General features: G+C 34.4%; 1 protein-coding gene across 2 annotated transcripts; it reads left to right on the plus strand.

The window, feature by feature from the left end:
- The first annotated feature begins 799 nt into the window (after positions 1-799).
- Positions 800-22,032, plus strand: LOC113516771 (WD repeat-containing protein 35). 2 transcript variants are annotated; one of them, XM_052899558.1, is made up of 22 exons: positions 800-1,384; positions 1,925-2,036; positions 2,572-2,711; positions 5,608-5,710; positions 6,792-6,952; positions 8,453-8,600; positions 10,119-10,246; positions 10,622-10,825; positions 12,390-12,504; positions 12,592-12,705; positions 13,406-13,628; positions 14,834-15,059; positions 16,144-16,313; positions 16,987-17,202; positions 18,031-18,174; positions 18,673-18,793; positions 19,039-19,167; positions 19,382-19,475; positions 20,225-20,397; positions 20,907-20,993; positions 21,080-21,189; positions 21,783-22,032. In XM_052899558.1, the coding sequence occupies exons 1-22, from the start codon at positions 1,361-1,363 to the stop codon at positions 21,976-21,978; spliced, it is 3,138 nt and encodes a 1,045-aa protein (XP_052755518.1). In that variant the 5' UTR covers positions 800-1,360; the 3' UTR covers positions 21,979-22,032. The 2 variants fall into 2 exon arrangements, with proteins under 2 accessions (XP_052755518.1, XP_052755519.1); XM_052899559.1 differs by lacking the exons at positions 800-1,384; positions 1,925-2,036; positions 2,572-2,711 and adding an exon at positions 4,139-4,312.
- The last annotated feature ends 166 nt before the right edge of the window (positions 22,033-22,198 follow it).

Genomic DNA, 22,198 nt, shown 5'->3' on the forward strand with positions numbered 1-22,198 from the left:
AAAATTTTGGGCAAAATGTTATTAGCTTATTAGTAAACATTTTGATTTTTCGTTCGAACGGTTGATGCACCGTATCGTTGTATCTTGAAGTTTTGTTCGCGTCAATTGGTATATAAAGTATAGTATCTATGTGTTAGGATAATGCCCATCTACCTGTGTACTATAATTTTTGTTGTGAGAACAAAAATGTATATGATGATAAGTATATAAATATGATTTCATTAAACGAAATTAATGGATCGTGTAATATTCGGATAACACCATAAAACACGGTATTTCAATAAAATTTTTGTTTCAGTTAAGAAAGTAGTTGATTAAATATTTTACTTTGATTTTATGACTATTTTCTTAGTTTTATTCTTTAATGAATATAGAAAAGTGTATTTTACAATATTTTTCATCCTTTAATTACCACAATTAGGGGATAAATTTTGAAGACACTGAAATTAAGTCCTATTATTTTTATATAAAAATAGTTTTTTGATTTTTAGAAATAGGAAAACCAATAAAATATTGCGGTTATAGAACGCATATCAAGATAAAACATATACCAAATTTTATAGTGGAGCTCCTTGCCGAGGTTTTCCCTAGAGGCTTGTATTTTGGGTTTTGCAAAGACGGTATATTAAGGTTTCTTCAGACTCAGCAACGCACATGTGACACTTCTATTGTTGCAGTCGGCCATAGGTAACAATAACCGTTTACCATCAGACGGGGTGTATGCTTGTTTACTACGGCGGTATAAAAAAAGTACGCTGGAAGAAATTTGGGTAACTTTTTTGGGAGTTATGATGCCTGTAATCCATGTAACAATATATAAAATATGAAGGTATCAAGGTAGCGAAACAGTAGAGGATAAAGCAAGAAGTCAAGAAAGTATAAACAATTAGAAGCGGGGTATTTTAGTATTCTTTTTTCCTCGTTTGCTTTATGATGAATAGCAAAATGTACTAAAAATCGATACAAGTTTGGGATTGGCTAGAAAGGAAAGGGAATTTTATGGATATGAAGAAAAATATTTGACATTTGGGTAAAAATCAAAAATCACATCTGGCAAACCCGCCTTTACCTTTTGTTTTAATTTCAACTTCAAAAAGTTTTAATTGACTTTTGACATTTCTCTTTCGACTGGCGAGTTTTAGTTTTGATATCTAGTAATACTCAAATGTTTGAATATCTTGTTATGCATTTCGTTGCCTTAGTAACTGTTTTTCTATGAATTTTTTTTTTTTATTTATAGCTCTTGCTAAATTATTTCCAAGAGATCGTATTGATGCTTGATTATTATAGTTATTAATTACAGTTTATAAATAAACTCATATCTTATGTTTACAACGAAAAGTAACAGTTTAATAACAAAATGTTTATTTATATGAGCAAAAAGGTAGAACCTTCAAATATTTATTAGATGTGTTTTTGTAAAATTGACCAAAATGATTGCTGTTTCACATATTTATAGACTCTGCATTAGACTATGTATAATTAAATTTTACAGTCCCTCTTCACAATCACATCAATCGTTTACTGTCTACTGCTGAACATAGGCCTCCATCATAAGGGGATTACTAGTAGTGGCTATTATTGGCAGACTGGTTGGCAACTGCAGTTAAGATTTGGTGATTCTGTAGTTTTAAGAGCGATACTGCTGTCCATCCCTCAACCATTAAATTTCCATAGTGGCCTCCTACGATACCCACGGGAAAGGAAGTTGTGGCTCCACATGGCAAATTATTATTCATCATTTAACATAGGTCTCTGTAACTGACCATTTCATGTTTTATAACTAAATACCTATTATAAATTTTATAATCTGTAAACATTTAGTAACCATATTTTGATACAGTTAGAAGACAATAAAATTAATAGTACATGAGATAATAATTTCTCTACTAAATTTATTTATTGTTTTATTTATATTTATCAGATAGCCATTCCGAAACAATCAAATGTTACATGCATATCTTGGAATCATTCTTCTGGATACATTGCTGTTGGCGGAGAAGATGGAATGTTAAAAGTTTTGAAATTAGAATCTGGTAAGATGATTTATGTTTTTAATATATTAAAAGCTATATAAAAATTAATGGTAATAAAATTACCAAATTTTTTAATGAGTGAAAATAGAATGGTATTGCTAGCAATACATTTTACCAGGTTGATCTCCATGTGGAAACTATTGTGATGAATTCTTGGTAAATTAATTAATATTGGCCTAGTTGGCCCATCATAATTAATTTATCCCTTATCTATTATTTAATTCTACCTCTAATTTTTTTTTACCTATCACTGATCAGTATTGTCTCAGAAGTGTATGTGGATAGTGCAGGTGCGGTTGATATTTAATTTTATCCAACAATATTTTTTTACAAACTTTACACCCGCTCTTATGAAAATATTGTTAAGGTCACTACTTTTCAACCTATGTTGATGGATCCTTTTACTATGATCCTGTTTCTATATATATAGAATTGTGTATGCTTGAAATTATTTAAGAAATTGAAATGAGTTGTATTAAAATTTCGTCATTCATTGCCTTTGTTTTAATTAGGTGTTATTGTATTATTTTTAAAGGAGGAGGTGGAAACCTCTCTATGAATCTCAGCTTAGAGGGTCATACTGGTAAACTGTGTGTTGCTATATGGAATGAAGTATTTCAAAAATTAACCACAAGTGACGAGCATGGTGTCATCATAGTCTGGATGTTGTACAAGGTAAAATGATAACATTGGGCAAACTGCTATAAATATATATGCATGTGAAAAAATTTTTATATATATATAAGGAGTTTTTGCCAGCAGTTGCCGTGTTTGGCCGCTGCTCATCCCTCACCTTCAGGTACCTCTTACGACACCCACGGGAAAGTAAGGGGTGGCCTATTCTATGCTGATACCACATGACCAATAAATAATTCTTTCATAGCGAATATTTTCTATTTAATCTGCCAGTGAAGTATTGTATTGTTATAAACTTTGGACTTGAGATAACTTCACAGGAAAGAGTCCATAGTAGTTAAATCTCTCATGGAGATTTGCCAAGGAAAATATCACATATTCTTGACTGAGACCTATTGAACCTATGTGAGGTTACTCCATCTAGCTGGAACCATATTTTTTGGTTATAACAAGTAAAGTTTTGTAGTACTGGCACGAAGAAATTATTTAACATTTTCACATAACACTCTAAATTTACTGTAACTGCACCTCGTCTTGCATCCTTAAAAAAAGTAAGGACCAATAACTCCTCGCGCCTACACCGCAGCCTATACAGTCACTTCTGGTATGAGTAAATTAAGTGTCTTCTCGTGCTTGTGTTTCGGATTCGTTGCACTCCAGTGATGGCAGTTTTACTTATTTACGTTCTCGTTAAGGTGAAAATGAAGTTCATTCGAAAACAAAATGTTGTTAAACGTAAATAATTACTGTTGCCAAGCAAAATACATATCATATCATGCCATAGCGACTGAATTCCCAAGAGCTAGGCTACCTACTGGCGTATCCTCCGCTCCTCTCACATTCGATGCGTTCATACAGTCGGCTAAACAAATGTAAACTTTCTTTGAGGACACCTTGTATTACTTGTAAAATATAAAAGGCTATACAACCTGGAATTTGAAATCCGGGGATAAGCGCGCTCAACTTAAAACTTAAAGCGAATTTAAAAAAAAAGAAGTATAAAAGGCGGTCTCATCGCTAAAGCAATCTCTACTAGACAACCTCTGGATAGAAGAGAAAAGTAAGAAAATGGTAGCTATTGGCATAAGAAATTTATCTAATATAGATATATTTATAGTCAATAAAACATATGCTATATATATATATATATATATACTACTGCTTGTCGATTGAAAACACAATTCTTATAAATATATATCAAATTCAATTTCGATACGACAACATAACCTTCAAGAAAAGAGTATATTCCTTTTTAAAAGGCCGGCAGCACACCTGCAATGCCGCTGGTGTTGTGGGTGATCATGGGCGGCGGTAGTCACTTACCATCAGGTGAGCCGCATGCTCGTTTGCCCCCTGTGTTGTAAAAAAAAAAAAAAAAAATGTCTATATATTAAACTGCATTTGGTGTTATAATAGGTGTATACGACATTAATAACTATTTTAATGCATTTATGGTAGAAACTCATTTGTACATACCACTGTGTATTATTTTAAATTATTTATGTCTTAGATTATAATATAGTAATAATAATATTGCGAACAAAAGAAATGATATACAAAGAATATTGATGCAGAATGTGCAAATATAAAAGGCGCCCTTCTTCTTGTACAGACTAACTGCCAGAAATACAGAAATAAAAGTAAGCAAATATCATTTATATAAAAAGATAACTATATATTTTTTTTATACAACTTAGAATGGCAAACAAGCTTAGCAATATAGACATGAGCCGTACCATGGACATAACAGAGTATACTGTTTTGCCCATGATACCCCCCATGCGTTGCCATTCCTGAGGACTCAGATGTTATTCCTCTGTACCCTGTAAATTCACGCCATATCTCACCCTTCAAACCGAAACACAGCCATGTAAACACAACTGCTTCACGGTTGAAACACGAATGGACGAGAGGTACCCAAGCAATCGACTTTTGTACAAAGTCTCCCTCTGGTAAAAATATACATATGATATATATCTAAATATAACAATACATTAACATAAAAATATAAATGTACTAAATAAATCAAGGTAAATAACACGTAAAAAAAGTCGAGACAGATTAGAGAGAGACGTAAAGACCATTTATTTGTCTCTTGAACGAGGCATGAGATTATTTTAATCTAATAGAAATAAGTAAAGAGTTCTAAAGACAAATGGCTTGGACAGTAAAAGAGCAGGAGTAGAATTTAGAAGAAACAGTGAGGGTTATTAAACAAAAGGATTTCGCGCTACTCAATGTATGACCCTGAGAATTAACATAAAATAAACCGGTGTTGAAGGACGAAAAAGAATAGTGTTAAAAAGAGATAGGATATGCCAGTTCCTGCGAAGGCGAATTGGAAGTCACTTGAGTTGATCAAGATCAAATTTGTAAAGATAAAATAAAAACCGCATGTAAATATTTTGAAGTCACTCAAGCTTAGTTTAGTTATGTAAAAGACAAAAAGCTAATAACAGTTTTTTATATTGTTAAGGAGGCAAACGAGCAGACGGTCCACCTGATCGAAAGTAGCTACCGTCGCCTATGAACACCTGCAACACGAGAGGAGTTGCTTGTTCGTTGTCGGTCTTTATATGCGCTGTTATATTTTTATTATGGTAAAGCGAAGTGGACAACTATATCATTTACATACAAAATATAAGCTATTTTATAGCTGCTATAGAACTTATATAATACATACATAGGGGTGTTAGCTACTATTCATATATTATTAGCAATTAGGCCTGATTTCGCAAGGGTAGATTGCATTTTAAAAATAATATATAATATATACCCCATATATATAGTCCATATTAGTGATAATGTAGCTATTGGTGAAAAAATTTTTAAATCATTTGAGTAGTTCTTAAGTTTATCTATTACAAACAAACGATAAAATCTTTCCTGTATATATTGGCATAGATAGCTAGTGATAACTTATGTGCATTTTCAGGGTTCATGGTATGAAGAAATGATAAACAACAGAAATAAATCAACAGTAACAGGCATGGCCTGGGGTTCTGATGGCCAGAAGATCTGCATTGCATATGAAGACGGTAAAGAACACATTTTTATTTAGCAATATATTTAGTTTTATTTTTAATATTATTATGTACAGTCATACCTTTGTAGTAGGCAGAATTAACAGAACATCAAATGCCTTGGTCCAAAGAAAATACATTTATCATTATCGTAGATAATAGTAGGCTTTATTCTTCTCTGATAGGGAGAGCGTCATTCTCAGCAATGTTAATGAGTTGTTAAGGTATGGTAATTTTGACTTGTCCCTTATGCAGCATTTTTTTTTTAATAATAGAAAGGGTAATCGGTATACGCTAGTGGGGCATAAGTAGGAGATGACAGGTAAGAATGGAAGCAGATCAGTCACTATGGGCCACATCGTGCCGAATTCAACAATAAATTAATCACGATAATTTTCAGGGTAACTATTTAGAAGTCGACCTAATAGGGTTTATTGCTAGCAATTAGATTGCTATTTTTCATTTCTAACAATCCTTTCTTCCTCCTACGAGACATATTTCTCATATTAATATTGAAAGTTTTCATTTCAAATTTTCTATAACTTTTTGTTAAGTTTTATATTAGTATAACTCAAAAATAGTGGGAAGAAGAGATTGTTGGTAATGGGGTATTATAGTCCCATTGCTAGCAATATTCCCTATCAGGTCGACCTCTATGTAGTTCATACTGGAAACCATCTATGTTAGTTGTTGTGGGATTCGTCACGATAAGCTAACTGCTCTGCTTTAATTCTTATTTCACTTATCACCCCTCATTGGTATCCCACCGAGGTATATTGATAGCGCAGGCAGTCATTACCATTATTTATCTCCTAAAAATACTCAAAAATAGTTATGATATTGTAACTTATATGCAGACACTGGAGTCGAATCTGAGGCATCATTCTTTAAAACTATCTTTAATATTTTAATTTTTAGTTTCACTTAAGTACTATTTTATGGACCATCATAAATTATTTTTGGTTTGGAGAATTGTTTCATAGAATCGGCTCACTGCAATCCAATAAAAAAAAAATAGTTTTGTTTGTTTGGCTGCAGAACTCTAAAAATGACAATAATTTTACTGAAATTACTATATACTAATCATAATTTTAAGGAGCTGTTATTGTGGGATCTGTGGATGGCTCCAGAGTATGGGGTAAGGACATCAAAGGGCCTGGTCTAGCTGCCGTACAGTGGTCTCCAGACAATTCATTACTTCTGTTTGCACTAACAAATGGGGAGCTTCATTTGTATGATGATCAAGGAAATTTTACTGTAGGTTTATTCTAATATTTACAATGTTTGTAATAATAATGTTTGATAATATATTTATCTTATGATCTAAGATTTATCTATACAGAGAGACATTTTTCAAGTGATTTCGTTTCTTTTTTCAAAATCAACAAATTTGATACTAGTTATGAAAATTATTGTTAATCTAATACTTTTAAATGTAATTGGCTCTAAAATTTCTCTATTTTTCCCTACTTGTATATAGTTTCCGAAGCAGTCATTTATTCAGTTGAAAAATGCATTCTGTATATTTAATGCCAAGAGGATTTCTTATATATGAATAGATAGAAATTATTTAAATAATTTGAAGGAAGTATTACAGACGGCAAATAGATTTTAATCACGATAATATTAATAACTGATATATTTAATAGATACATGTGAAGGATGATAAGTGAGAAAAGTAAGGTAAGTTGGCACATTATTACATCCAGAAATTAACAATGATAGTTTCCAGGAAGGATTGATAGGAGATTAATCTGACAGAATATATTGCTAGTAATGAAACAATTATACCGCATCACTAACACTAAACAATAAGCGGTTCTCCCTGGAAATCATCGTGATTAATTTTTATTAAATTCATCACGAGGGGCCAACTGCTTACTTTCATTCTTACCTATCATCTTTCATTGGTGCCCCGCCAGCATGCACTGATAGCACAAGCAGGGTTACCATTTCATTCCCACCCATAAAAAAAATAACACAATAGCATTAAAATTTATCTAGTCTCTTAAAAAAATACGTATATGTACTCTCAAACATGTTTATGCGAAGCTTCCATACTGGGGTTCCTAAGGTAACAGATGAGTTGGGGTAGACGCAGTCCACACGGCCCTTCTCTAAACACGTATATGCTTCTTGGTCATCTCTCTTTGACCCTAGACTAATAGACGCATGTGCCCTCTTAGACATGTCTGCCCGTAGCTGAAAGCTCTCTATCCTAGGGTGCGCACAAGATGATACATAGATAGGCATGACCGCACCCGCTCTCCCCTTCAATACGCCTATGCGCCTTGCTTTTGCTCTGAAATACTTTCACGTTAATTATTAACTCTTAGTGCGTAGTGTGTGATAAAAAATATTTTACTTTTATCGCTAATTTTATTAAGGTTTCATGTTTCAAAAAAAAAATATATCATTCGAAATTCAAACAGTTTTGTTAAACGAGAAGTATGAATGTATGTATGTAAGTAAGTATGTATGAATTATTTTTTTTTACTAAATATTGGTGATTGCCAGTACCAAACTTTAAAATTAATTACAATTGTTCAGCAATATTTACCATTACATAGGTGTGCAAATGTTCTTTTTACAATTACTAAAATAATACAGTCATAATATTCAGAAACAACATTAACAAAATTGATTGTAAAATTTTTACTGTACTCACATATATCCTTAACTTCAAAGTAAGGCAAGTAAGGCCTCTCACTTCAAGCATATAATAATAATAACGCTCTAAATAATTTAATATTTTAGATGCCAGTAGCATGCAATGGCATTGCGGGTTCAATGGAAGTAATTTCAATGGATTGGTTTTCTGGAAGTGCACCTATTAACAGACCTGTATTAGCAATATGCTATAAAAATGGTTTAATATTATTGATGAAGAATTGTATTGAGGAAGGTAATAAAATTTTAAATCAGTTATATCCTCAATTCTTCTGTGGATACTTCAATAAATTTTAAATTCACAGAGCAACATGTTTAATACAACGTTAGGTTTGCCAGTAGTTGCCACTCTTAGCAGGCGGATTGGCAACCACAGTTAGGCTTTGAAAATGTTTTAAGAGGGATGCTGCTGCCGATCCCTCGCCCTTTCTTAGTCGCTTCTTACGACACTCACGGGAAAGAAAGGGGTGGGGTATTCTATGTCGGAACTACACGGAAACTCACTATCCCTACGACCCAATCAAGACGCTTGACGTACTGGACATAATCCTATATAAGAGCTAACCGACGCAGGAAGCCCCCTTAAAAAACACCTACTCTGACCACCTGCCGGTATGCCTAGTTATCCCGAAGCCCGGATTGATTGAGGTAAGTTCAGGGACTCGATGCAGCGAAACACATCAATGATTGCAGTTTCAACCTTGTTTGAAGTCGAACAACTTTCAGAAGACCTGTCTATCTTTATACAGAGAGCCATGGGATTTGCAGCCCAGCCAGATCCAGTCCAGAAAACATCATTAAGGATCCCGGCTGTTATTAGCAAGAATCTCAGCTCAGACTACACGATGCCCCATCCTCAAGACGAGTTTGAACCGATTCGCAGCCATCATCAAGAACGAGATCGAGTCCCACAGGAGGAGAGTTGGGTTTGACTACTGGAAGACGTCGGCGACGACTGGAAAACCATCCACCGCCTCTGTCGCCCACCAAATTCCCGGAAGTCGCGATACCGCGCGTCATACTACGGCGCTAATGCCAATTTTAACCAAACTCGACTGCAGATGCAGCATGTTACAACCATTGACACATAAGTCAAAGACTACCTTGCACCATCTCTCTTATTGCACGAAGACCTTAATAGTCTTTACGCCGAGACGAGTGCAGCGTGAGATCGGAAAGATTTATTCAGTTCAGAGAAGAAGTTACCTGTTCATTAATTTTATAGATCACTTGAATGTGGGATAATTATAATTTGTTTATTACAAAAAGTAATGTGTAAAAGGAAGCCAAGTTTAATATTAAGAACATGTGTAGTTGTCAACTTCGCCGACAAAATAATTGGGATCTAAATAGGCCAAGTTCTCTATATAATTCTGAAATTTATTTATAAGAATATAAAATATTATAAAATAAATTTTAAACACAATTTATAAATGCTATTTAAAAATGAATATTTAAATTTGAGGAGTCGAATTATTTTCTCAAGATTTGACTTTGCTAGAATTTAACAGCAAACCAACTTTTTAAAAAAGTAACATACGTTAATCATACAATATAAAACATCAACTTGCGTATAATATCATATAAAGGCATCATACCATATCATATAAGGCAATTATTTTTTCAAGTAAAAAAAAAAATCACTTATATCCATGGTTAAATTTGGTACGCAGAGAACACAAAACCTGGGATGTTCATTGAAAACATAGATTTATTCTTTGATCTTTTATTCATTATAGTTTAAATATTACAGATAGCGTCGTTGTGGAAACCAATATGGTAGCCATTGATTGTCATTGGAACCATAATGGGACAGTGCTTGCAGCAGCAGGCACATCTGACCAAACCAATGTTGTTCAGTTCTTCACTGCTTATGGAGAGGTAATGTTAAGTTGTATAATTCAAAGCCTTTATTTCCGTTAGATATATGTATGTTAAAGGACTACATTAAAAAAATATTGATTTATCTTCACTATACGGTGATGGGCGAGTTGCTTGTTCCGTCGATTATGAAAGAGACGACGGTAGATACTGCTACGTTATTTTTTAATATGTCGGCGAAATATGTGCGAATTGATTATAACTTAACTATTCACGTTCAGCTTTATAGAACGTTTGAAAAAATGCATTTCATTATCCCTATCTGTGGTTACTATTGTTGTTAAGAAATATAGTAAAATAGTGAAGGTTAATTCTCAATAAAACAACAATTGATTATCGTATGGAATGTAGTTTTAAACATTATCATGTTAATAGCACATAAGGACTCTGCGAGTGCCGGGCGGTACATTACGAGCTCTCTCTTGGGAAAAACGGTCTCTACGATTGGCAATAGCGATCGATTCGTTTATATATTTTGCCAATGTTAAACCAGACCACAAATATACATTCTATGGGAATACACTAGCTTTTGTGTCTGGCACTGAAACTGTTACTTTTTGGGACACTGATACTCATCAGGTATGTTTAAAATAAATACACATAAAATTGAAGACATGTATGGATGAAAGTGATATGTTGCATTTTCGGATTATTACTTTTCTGTGCATAAATGAAGGGTTTTTTTTTATTGTACTACGGCATCTGTCCAGACCATTCTGAACGCACACACACAATACGATCAATTAATACGATTAAACGAAAAAAGATTGATTTACTATCCGGGGTTGACCGCTTTATTTTTTTTTCTAACTATGTTTGCTGTTGGCCACATATGGCCTTTATAGCTTCACCGAACGCGTATGCAGGGGCGAGTGCAGACGGCACTCCAAGCCCGCGAAAGAAGGGAGAGATAGAGGCGTCAGCCACTACTTATGGACTGCGGCGTACGCCCAAGGGCGACAGAGTGGCTTGGTTCTCGGTTTAGACAACCGCACTTTGACCCCCCAGCCTAGGGATGGCAAATGGTTGGTATGTCGTGATGGGTGGGGAATCGGAGTCGTAGGGATGCGTTCGGACGCAAACTTGATTGCGCGCGGACCGTGTGTCGCGGTGGATCTTCGTCCCCACCGGCGGGACAGGGTGTGCGGTGTGCGGGTTTATCTGCAGGGGCTCTCAGTGAGGATTCCGTGGTAGGGAGGTTGGGGGGGGGGGGAGTCGCGTGTAGGAGGTACAGAGCGGAGCTATCCCAGATATGCGAGCAGTACTCCATACACGACACTATTTGCGATTTATGTCTATACATATGTTTGCTTGGGTACCTCTGTTTCATTCGTGTTTCTACCATGAAGCAGTTGTGTTTGCATAGCTGTATTTCGGTTTGAAGGGTGGGATATGGCGTGAATTTACAGGGTACAGAGGAATAAAACCTGAGTTCCCAGGAATGCCAACGCATGGGGGATATCATGGGCGAAACGGTACTCTGTAATGTCCATGGTACTGCTCATGTCTTCGGGCAACGGTTACCACTTTTCATCAGGCGGGCCGTCAGCTTGTTTGCCATTCTAAGTTGCATAAAAAAATAGAAATCGAGTGTTAGTATAAATTATATTGATATGCATGTAACGCCTTCTAACATCTCCATCCATTCCATAGAATAGTAAAAATGCTATATATCAATCACCTTTATCCGCTCATGTCTTCAATTTTTTTATATTAACATAGATGTATTATAGTTTTTTTGTTTTTTATTTAGAAAATTTTAGTTGATAGTGATATATGATAAGATTCTTTACGTCGAAAATAGATTTTCATTTACATTTTGAAAGCAATGGAATTGAAAATCATATTCTTTATATTAATTTGTATCTTTGCATCTTTTGTTTCATTTGTCTATAGCAACTTTAGAAATATATAATATACATTATTTATTTATTATAAACATACATTTTATCAACACACTATTGCTCTTTTTAAACAAAAGTAAAATTTACTAATAATTTTGAATTTTTTCTAATCTCAAACTCCAAATGGCACAAAAATAATAAATTAAAAAGTCAAATATTAAAATGGATTACTTGCAGTTGTTGCAAATGAATTAGTTGGCAGCATACCAGACCCTACAAATATATTACTGTTATTTCAGTCTTGGATCAATCACATACCCGATGTTATAGACATGAGCGGTGTTAGCGAATATTGTGTAATTGCAACACTAAGTACACTTATAATATCCAACCAGCAAGGTATTCAATGTGACGGTTAGTATTTATCTTAATTCACTAATTTCATTACATTCATTCATTCATTAAGTTTTAATTTAATGTATTTTATGATATTCATTTCAGCTAAGCCTGTAACTATACCTGTATCATACGTCACAATCAACAGTAAAGCGATCGTTGTGGCTGCATCTAAAGACTCCTTTTTAATTTGGAAATTTTCCACACCCAGTAGACCAAGTAAGAATTTAAAGAGATTTATAACATTTTAACGTTTATTATAACAAAATGTTATGAAAACATTGTTTATTTTTATTTAAATTGTTCAATATACGTTAGTTAACTAGTATAGCAATGCCTGTTATTAGGTGATGTCACTTTCTATTTTCATGGACATGTTGAATAAACTTGAAGGTATATAAAAATAGGTATACACAATATACGTTAGTGTGGTCTGTTTCAATAGAACTAATAAAAGTACGAATAAATTGGCTTTATTCAACATTTAGATTTGTTATATGAATAATATCAATATATTTTTTTTAATTGGTTATATTTTTAATAAGTTCTGTTGAAACAGAATTTATGTCAATGTTTTATCACACGTCATCATCGTGTATAAATGAATATGAGCGACAAGTGCGTGACGGTGATTATTGTTGAGTGAAAGAGTGAGTCGAGCGGGGAGAAGGATGTTGTAAAATTTTATGAATTTCCTTAAATTATTCATATATCATATAAACAATCATATTCACGGTATTCCTCCTAGGTTTTCCTACGTGTTCATTACTGTGTATTAAGATGTGCTTCCGTGCCACTCTTGAATGCAAAACAATGACAAAAACATTTTTCCTTATAAATAAGAATGTTCAATATTTGTATTGTGCCGCTTTTACTAGTTCAGAGCCAAATAAAAATTTTTGTGAAATTATATTTTCAGGAAGTACAGAGCAATTATATCATGCTGATGGAACTGTTGTTACATCGAGCGATGTAGGTTTTAACGATGATACAATATGTTGTATTACATGTTCTGATAGCCATCTACTAGTTGGAAGGGAGTCGGGAATCATAACGCTATTTTCATTAATTAATTTTAAAAAAATTACTGCCATTAATATGAATTCGAAGCCCTACAAGTTAGGGCTCAATTCTAATTCCAGGTATGCATTAAAAATGTTTATCTCAAAACTCATAGTCTATTATGAGCTAATAAATTTATTTTTTATACTACTATGATGGTAAACAGGCATATGGCCTCTCTGATGGTAAACGGGGTTACCATAGCCTATGGACGTTTGTTACTCCAGGGATATCATGCGCGCGTTGCCGGCCCTTAAGGAATCTTAATACGCCCTTTTTGAAGAACCCCATGTTGTAGTCTCTAGGGAAAGCCTCGGCAGAAAAATCATTCCACAATCTGAGTGTTTGTTTGATTCTAAGTTGTAAGGATAGATTACCTGCTTGCTGTAGGTTTCATGTTGAGAAGTACTTCAGAACATAATCCGTTATTCAGGCGGTAGAAGATGCAAAGAGAACAAAGTCCTAAATTAAGACGGTCGATATCACCCGTTAACCTGGGATCGTCGATAATTCTCATAGCACGTCTCTGGACTCTGGACTAGTATCCAGTAGCTTCGGTTCACAGTACTCCATATGGGGTCGGTCTTGTGACTTTATATAAGTCACGAGTCCGATAGCAGTCTCTGTCCCAGGGTGTAGTACTTCATTGTTTAATTTAGCATTCCGAGCTTTTTGGACGCCAGCTTCACCTTATCCTTCAGATGACTACAGATTCCGACTGTACTGAAAATATCGTCCTCAAAAATCCCAAGGGTTTTGGCGATGGTAACGGATGTGTTCTGAAATTTCGGAGCTACAGCAAGTGGGGGTTTAATAACAGCAAGCTTGTGTCTTAGTAGATTTGAATTGGACAAAATTTAATCAACCTCAGTCGATGAGTACAAGAGTACTCTCGATTTTAGATACAAGCTGTTTGCGGTTAGCGTCACCAACAGGACGAGGGATATTGGCATGACCCGTTGAGTACGCGTCCCCAGTACTGTCATTTGCTTAACATTGAATGTCAATTGTAGTCAACATCATTGATGTGCATATCCAATATAATTTAGTAGTGCTACATGGAATGTTCTGTACATAATTTTATGCTTCTTTAATATTTATTTTTAGATTAAAGGGCTTTTAAGGTTTAATTTTAGTAAAGCCAGTAATTTATCATTTTTGATAGCACCTAAAATATATAGAGGATAGAAAATAAATAATTTATTTTCTACTTTCTGATTTTAATAGTCTCAATAAAAAACATTTACCATAATATTTTTTTGTTTAAATTGAGTAAAATTTTCAGCAAATTTTATGTAATCGATCAACCTGGCTCGCTGTATCTGTTGGATACAGATATGGCAAATAATATAAGCATCGGTCAGGCGCTACGTAAAGATGTATGGAGCGCGCTGTGGGCGAGTGATAATCCGCAAATGTTGGCGGTAGCGGAGAAAGCTCGTCTCTATGTGTTGCGAGATTCCGAGCCTGAAGAACCGCTCACTATGCAGGGTTACTTGTGTAAATTTAAAGTATGGCTTATATGAATATTTTAACTAGAATTATATTGAAAATCGCCGTGTGTGCCTCGGCATAGAATGGGCCACGTTTTCCGTGGGTGTCGTAAGAGATGACTAAGGTAGAGCGAGGGATGGCCAGCAGCGTCCGTCTTTAAACATCTCTAAAAGCCTAACTGCGGTTGCTAACCCGACTGCCAAGCATGGGTAACTACTGGCAAAACTCCCCTTATGGGGAAAGCTTATGTCCAGCAGTGGACAGTTAACGGTTAAAATATGAATTCTGTCCTGGTAGTTGTACAGTAGTATTAACTAGCAGTATTCGTTATTAGTTGTAGTAATTCAATTTTCAGTATCTAGAGGCAAAACCCCTTAGTGTTAGTAGTTCACTAAGTGATATTTCAATGTCTCATAAACTTATACGTATGTTTTCTTTACATTTTGAATAATAATAATAATAACTGTCAATAACTAGCTGTTGCCCGCGATTTCGCTTGCGCATAAGCAAAGGATAAAGGGTTGTATGGCATTCTGATTTTCATATTAAAATGCATCAACTGTTACAATTTCAAGTTTTTAATCCCTGTGGTTTATGTTGTGCGACTATGTATCAGTAACAGCAAACTATTTTATGTATAAGTAGCGGCCCATTCCGGTTTCGCACAGGTGGACATTTCGCAATTTCAATTGCAGATTAATTTCCAATAGGAAAATAATCTGCCATCTGATTCAGACCATCCATCTGAATCAGCTGTTTTCATTTTGGCCAACCTGATAGTAGCTTTCACACTGTATATTTATAGGTAATACTTATGACATTAATATAAGTTTTTTTTTTATACAACTTAGAATGGCAAACAAGCTGACGGCCCACCTGGTGGAAACGGACGCCTATAGACATGAGCAGTACCATGGACATAACAGAGTATACTGTTTCGACCATGATACCCCCCATGCGTTGCCATTCCTGAGGACTCAGGTAGTATTCCTCTGTACTCTGTAAATTCACGCATGTAAATAAGTACGAAAAGTAATTTAATATGAATTATATTTATCTATTAAGCTTTTAAATGTTGATCATTATTGATGTTTGTTTTAGGAATTAGAGATAACAACAGCACTTTTAGATAGCGTAACTGACAAGTGTACTCCGCAACACATAGTGCGAGTTGAGGTGAAGTCTTTAAGAGATACTCGACAACTTATCGAAAAAGTTGGTTTGAAAGAAGCAGAGAATTTTATAAAGGATAATCCTCATCCACAGTTATGGTAAGTATAAATTAATGGTTTCCGTAATAATGTTCGTTTTACATAATTAATAAATGATAATTTTAAGTGGTTCGCAAGAGTAGGCAACAATGTCTTGTTTGACAAAGTCCATGGTTTATTCATATTTGATTTTTTGGCTCAGCGTGTAGACCATCATTCCATTAAACAAGAGCATAATAAAAAAGAAGTATTAGCGATATAATTATTTAATTTTTGATTAACCCCGATGTTTTAGATCTAAAAAAGCATTTAAAACCACTAAAAAAAGTCAAGTAAATTGAAATATATCATTAATAAAAGTACCAAGGGAATCGCCACACGTATTAGTATAATAATGAATATCTGGCAACTATCTGATATTGCATAATTATATTTTTTAAATAATAACTTTTTTAATGATAATGAAATGGCGCAGACGGGGTTCTGCGCTATCGGTATATGCTGGCGGGGCACCGAAGAGAGGTGATAGGTGACGATGAAAGCAAGTCCGTTAGCCCATCGTGATGAATTCCACTAGAATTAACGATAATTTCCAGGGGGAACCGCGTGGAGGTCGACTTAATAGTATGTATTGCTAGAATTGGGGATATTAGACCTCATTACTAAAAATCCCCTTCCCCCTTGGATATTGCTTAGTTGCCAGATGTATTCTTAGGTTTAATACAAATTACAGGTTGTTACTAGCGGAAGCAGCGCTAAAAAATTTCGAGTCCGAATCTGCCCTGGAGACAGCAGAAGCAGCGTTTGTGAGACGCAATGACTATGCCGGAATAAGATTTGTATCCCGTTTGAATCAACTGCATTCTAATGCTCTTAAAAAAGCAGAAATACTTGCTTACTTTAAAGATTTTGATGGCGCTGAAAAAATATACCAGAATGAAGACAGACGGTTAGAACTTAAAATTTTCTATAAAAAAATAACCAATACTTTAGGTGTAGTATAAAGCAATATAGATTAATTTGAAAAAAAGTACGATTCCTAACATGTGTGATTTTAAGCTCTCGTTTTCGACTTGAACACACTCGTTGTTGTAATCGTTCGCTTTAAATAATAAATCTGACAGTTTATTGCTGTTTGGATGTTTAGATTACGTTTTTATTCATTAGGTTAAAGTTACTCAATTACACTTAAATAACTAAATGAATTTTAATGAAAGTTGGTACATAGACAGCTTTTTAATGATTTTTTCATTTAGAATGGCAAGCAACAATGACGAAAGGTGGTAACTGTCGTCTACAGTTACTAACAGCATCGTGTACATATATATGATGCTCATGATATCATTCATGCGACACAATTCTTGCGTGTAATTTTGCTGCCATATATACGAGTAATAATGTCAAATGAAAGCGTCCATGCTAGCACACTGCTTCACGGCGGAGACACGAGTGGGACAGAGGTGCCAACCAGATGACTATTCTACAAAGTCTTTCTTTTGTAAAGTCTATTTTTGTTATGCAACTTAGAATGCAAAACAATCTGACGGCAAGTGAGGCCACCTGATGAAAAGCGGTAACCGTCGTCTATAAACATGAGCAGTACCATGGATATAACAGAGTATACTGTTTCGCCCATGATACCCTCCATGTGTTGGCATTCCTGAGGACTCAGGTGTTATTCTTCTGTAGCCTGTAAATTCTCTGTCAATCAAAGTCTATGCTGTGTTGTGATTGTGACACCAACACCGATGCTAATTTTATTATTAAACATTTTCAGTGACCTGGCTATAGCACTTCGTAAACGTTTGGGCCATTGGTTTCGTGTGGTAGAACTACTGAAGATGTCGCCTAGTACGACGGAGGTTCAAATTAAACAAAGCTATAGCAACATCGGTGATTACTATATTGATAGGCAGAATTGGTATATATAAATATTTATTTAGTTGGTACATAATATATAATCATAAAAACATGGAGTCCGTACATTCAATACATATTAATATTAAATAAATAATTGCTCACAAGTTATGATATAAAGAGTAGACATATAATTTAAAGTATTAAAGCAAATGGAAGATTTCGGAAATCAAGTGGTTGTAATAAACGATTATGAACACGGCTTACTGATTCCGAACTATCATCCATTTAAATTGACAATAAACGGGAAAATGGGTAGTAAATCAAACCCTATTGATTGCTGAACTGCATTGATTAACGGGATATTAGACCACACACTGAGCTCTAAACGCCAAAAGTTCTACATCAATCATCATCTGCTATTAAATAATAGTAGTAGATGCTATTTAATCTATGAGTTCACTTATATATCCAATTTAACTTTTTAATTAATTACCTAATTGCAAAAAGTAAACTGCAGGCAACTCTTGTCAAAGGTACTTAATTTCTTTGTATTTTACAGGTCGGGTGCGGTTGAGTATTATTTAATGTCAAACAATACAGATGGATTAAAAAAGTGCTATATGGCATTAGAAGATAATGAATCGTTATCTAAGTTATACACGGGATCTTCTAAATATAAGGTATTTTAGAATTATAGCTTAGTTGTAGGCAGGAAGGATTAGTAATAAATAAGGCGTAGGTGTACGAGTATGTTGTACAATAACCAAATCTTATTATGAAGCTATAATTTCCGAATAAAATCTAATAATTGCCCAATTGGTGGGAGTGTCACTTCTTCCTAGTTTTTATACTTATGATTTTGGATTAAATATTTAAAAACTTTATAATGAAAAAGGAAAATAATTCCTTTCGTTTCTATATGTAGGATGGCCTATCTAAACAAAACACATTGGAAGACATAAGCGACAGTTTAAATCAAACACCATCAATTCAAGGTATTATACAATTAAAAGAAACTGGTAGGATGTTGCAAGCAGCTGCCATGGCGTTCCAGGTAAACATATCAAATGAATATATCATAGTATAATATACAATAACATTAATATAATGATAGAATGAAATACTTGGTATAATGGACATAGGATCATATCTCTTGTAGCGTATAAGTAATGGATAATCCATATAATGATAATATTTTTTATCACCATACCTGATTTTCTATTTTAATCTTTCAATTATTTAATTACTATAATTTTTTCATCTTTCAGTTGGCTAATGATGAAGCATCCAAAAAGGTGTCACCATTACGAATCAAGAAACTTTTTATTTTATCAGGCCATTTATACAGCCAAAATTCTGTTGGTAATTATGTTAATTATTAAATTATCGTTTAAAGTAGCAGCAACAGATATAGACAGAATATATATAGAAGAGGATATAAAATAATGAAACAAATTAATTTTTCTTTCCATAAGGAGACTATAATATTTAGAATTAAAGTTGTGTTTTTATTTTTTTATATATTATTGTTCACTGACACATTTATGATTTTAGACATTAATTGTTGTTTTTTTTTCCATAAGTCGAACTTGGAATAACCCATAGTTAGGAGAGTAGACACTTTATGTGAATATTTATTATTATTACCTTGGTGAGGAATTACTTTACCGTATCTGTTAAGTACTACACATATTTTCAAAGCGAAGAGAATTGTTAATAATGAATATTTTTAGGTGGTTTCATTCTTAACAATATGGGGTATATTTAGGTTGAGCTCCAGCGGCTCCCTCTGGAAACCGTGATTATCTATCATGAATTCGCCACTACAGGCCAACTGAACTGACTTAATCTTCTCCTATATCTTTACTGGTGCCTCGAGAATATTATATATAAATAGCGCAGTCGGAGCTACTGTTCCTTTATCTCCCATTAAAAAACTTATCTTCCAATTGTTGCAAGCAATTATTTACCCCGCAAATATATTTGTTGTATATATTTGTTTGGGCGTCGTTTGTATGATATTATATTTTAGGTGCGTGTATTAGCTGTTTATATTTATATCAAATAGTTTCGTTTATGCGGATTATCATTATATATTTTTTCATTTGCAGAAGGAGCAAAGAATCGGCTAGCAATAAATAGCTACAGCCGCGGTTTTGCGCAACACTGGCTATGGTTGAGCGCGGCGCGAGCGCACGCGGGCGGCCGGGCGGACGCCGCGCTGCGAGCCGCCGCCCGGCTGTACGCGCTCGTGCCCGACCTGCACCCCGCACAGCATATACAGGTATTTTTTCTTAGTAGCATTGTTCGTTTAATGTCAACAATGATTACGCTTACATATTTATTATTTTTATTTTTTTTACTTTGACAGCACTACATATTTCTAGATTTCTAGGTAGATGTGTATATTCGGAATCTTTGGTCTAATTGGTGTAATGTGTGGTCTAATTGGTGTTACGCATGTTAAATGCATGGGGTATCTTTAGATTCATTTCATTAATAGATTTCTATACACTTAGATATCTATGACCTTAATAGTTAAGATAACAGTATATCTATCTTTATGTAATATTTAATAGTATACAATAAATATGGAGCCTGTGAATTGTTAAAACTTTTTAAATATTAATAACCTTTTTTTTATAGTTATTGTAAGTATAAAAGTTCATCTAAATAGTTCAGTTTATAAAAATGACACAGTATATAAAAATTTGATGTCCAATATTTAAATAGTAAACATTCATTAGTTCATTCATTCTGCATTCTTTTTATACTTATTTGCCATTTTTCCAGGCTTGGTGTACTATAGCGGCCATAGCTATTCAAGCTCGAGCTTTTAATCTGTGCTCAAAAGCCTTTATAAAACTCGAAGCTTTAGATGTAAGTACTGTAATTTTTTTTTTATATTTTCTTTATTAATTACATTTCTTCACACGTGCATTTATTATAAACAATATTTGTTGCAGTCCCTTAATTTTGAGAATTTGGCGATAGAAATATTTACTAGATGTAAACCTAAAGACCCAAAGGGAAATAAAATCGATTGTCTCAACTGCACATCATCCATGTCTGAATGGTGAGTAATCTTTGTTTTTAAAGTTCCATTTTATAAAAACTCCTTAGGTGAAAAAAGATTCCATATAATATACGCTGCGAGCATTTTTTAGTAACTACAATATAGTTAAGATGGTAATAGTAATTTTTCCTAGGAGGATTGCTACTACGTTGGCTAGGGTTGACTCGATATAACTAGATATTTGCTAGTTGATTTAAGATAGTAGTAGTCTACTACTACCATACGTTAACTAGACATAGTTCGGTATAAATATTTATTTTGAGCTTTAAGAGCGTTAGTACTTTTGTTTACCGAAGTATGGCAATATTGTTATTATCTGACAATTTTCAAAAACAAACATTTTTAAATGTTTCCGATTGATTATTTGAAAACTTCTCTGTTAGTGTACTAGAATGTTAATCATAGAATACGTTGGATATAAATCTACCATTAAAAAGTTTATTCACATTATATTTCAATTTTTAAATGATAGCAACGCCCGTTGTCTAATTCTAACTCATAGAGTCACTTGCGTAAACGATTCCATTGATGGATTCGTTTGCTATTTGTTTAAGGGGAAAGGTTTGCTCTAGTAAAGTATTTTATAACAACAGGTCGACAAGTTGTCCGGCATGCGGCGCCACGGTAGCAGGATGTGCGGTGTCAGGGCGCCCCCTGGCGGGGAGTGTGGGTGAGGGCGGCGCGGCCGCGTGGCGTTGTGGCACGTGTGGGGCGCGCGCCATGCCGCACGAACTCGTACTGCGCCACTCCTGCCCCATGTGCCACGCCGCACTCGACGCATCCCACTGAATGGCATGTTCATCCCCAAGGACCATATGACAACGATTTACGACCGCATTCATTAGTTTGACGGGACACTATGATCCATTCACTAAGCCTCGTGAATTTGTCAATGAAGTGAAGTGTTTATTAAATAGGTATTCTCCTCTACACTGGTGATACCAGAGAAGATTGATAGGTGAGGTGAAGTCAGGTACGTCATGACAAAATTACCAGGAATCAACTGCAA

This window comes from Galleria mellonella, unplaced genomic scaffold (assembly GCF_026898425.1).
Source record: "Galleria mellonella isolate WM207_F2 unplaced genomic scaffold, CSIRO_AGI_GalMel_v1 utg588, whole genome shotgun sequence".
Classification (NCBI taxonomy): Eukaryota; Metazoa; Arthropoda; class Insecta; order Lepidoptera; family Pyralidae; genus Galleria; species Galleria mellonella.

Excerpts from the sequence above, each read along its gene's own strand:
- LOC113516771 (XM_052899558.1), top strand. The coding sequence starts at position 1,361 with ATGTTTATTTATATGAGCAAAAAG. Across the intron at positions 2,712-5,607 it reads TAGTCTGGATGTTGTACAAG|GGTTCATGGTATGAAGAAAT; the intron begins GTAAAATGATAA and ends GTGCATTTTCAG. Across the intron at positions 10,247-10,621 it reads TCTTCACTGCTTATGGAGAG|CACATAAGGACTCTGCGAGT; the intron begins GTAATGTTAAGT and ends TCATGTTAATAG.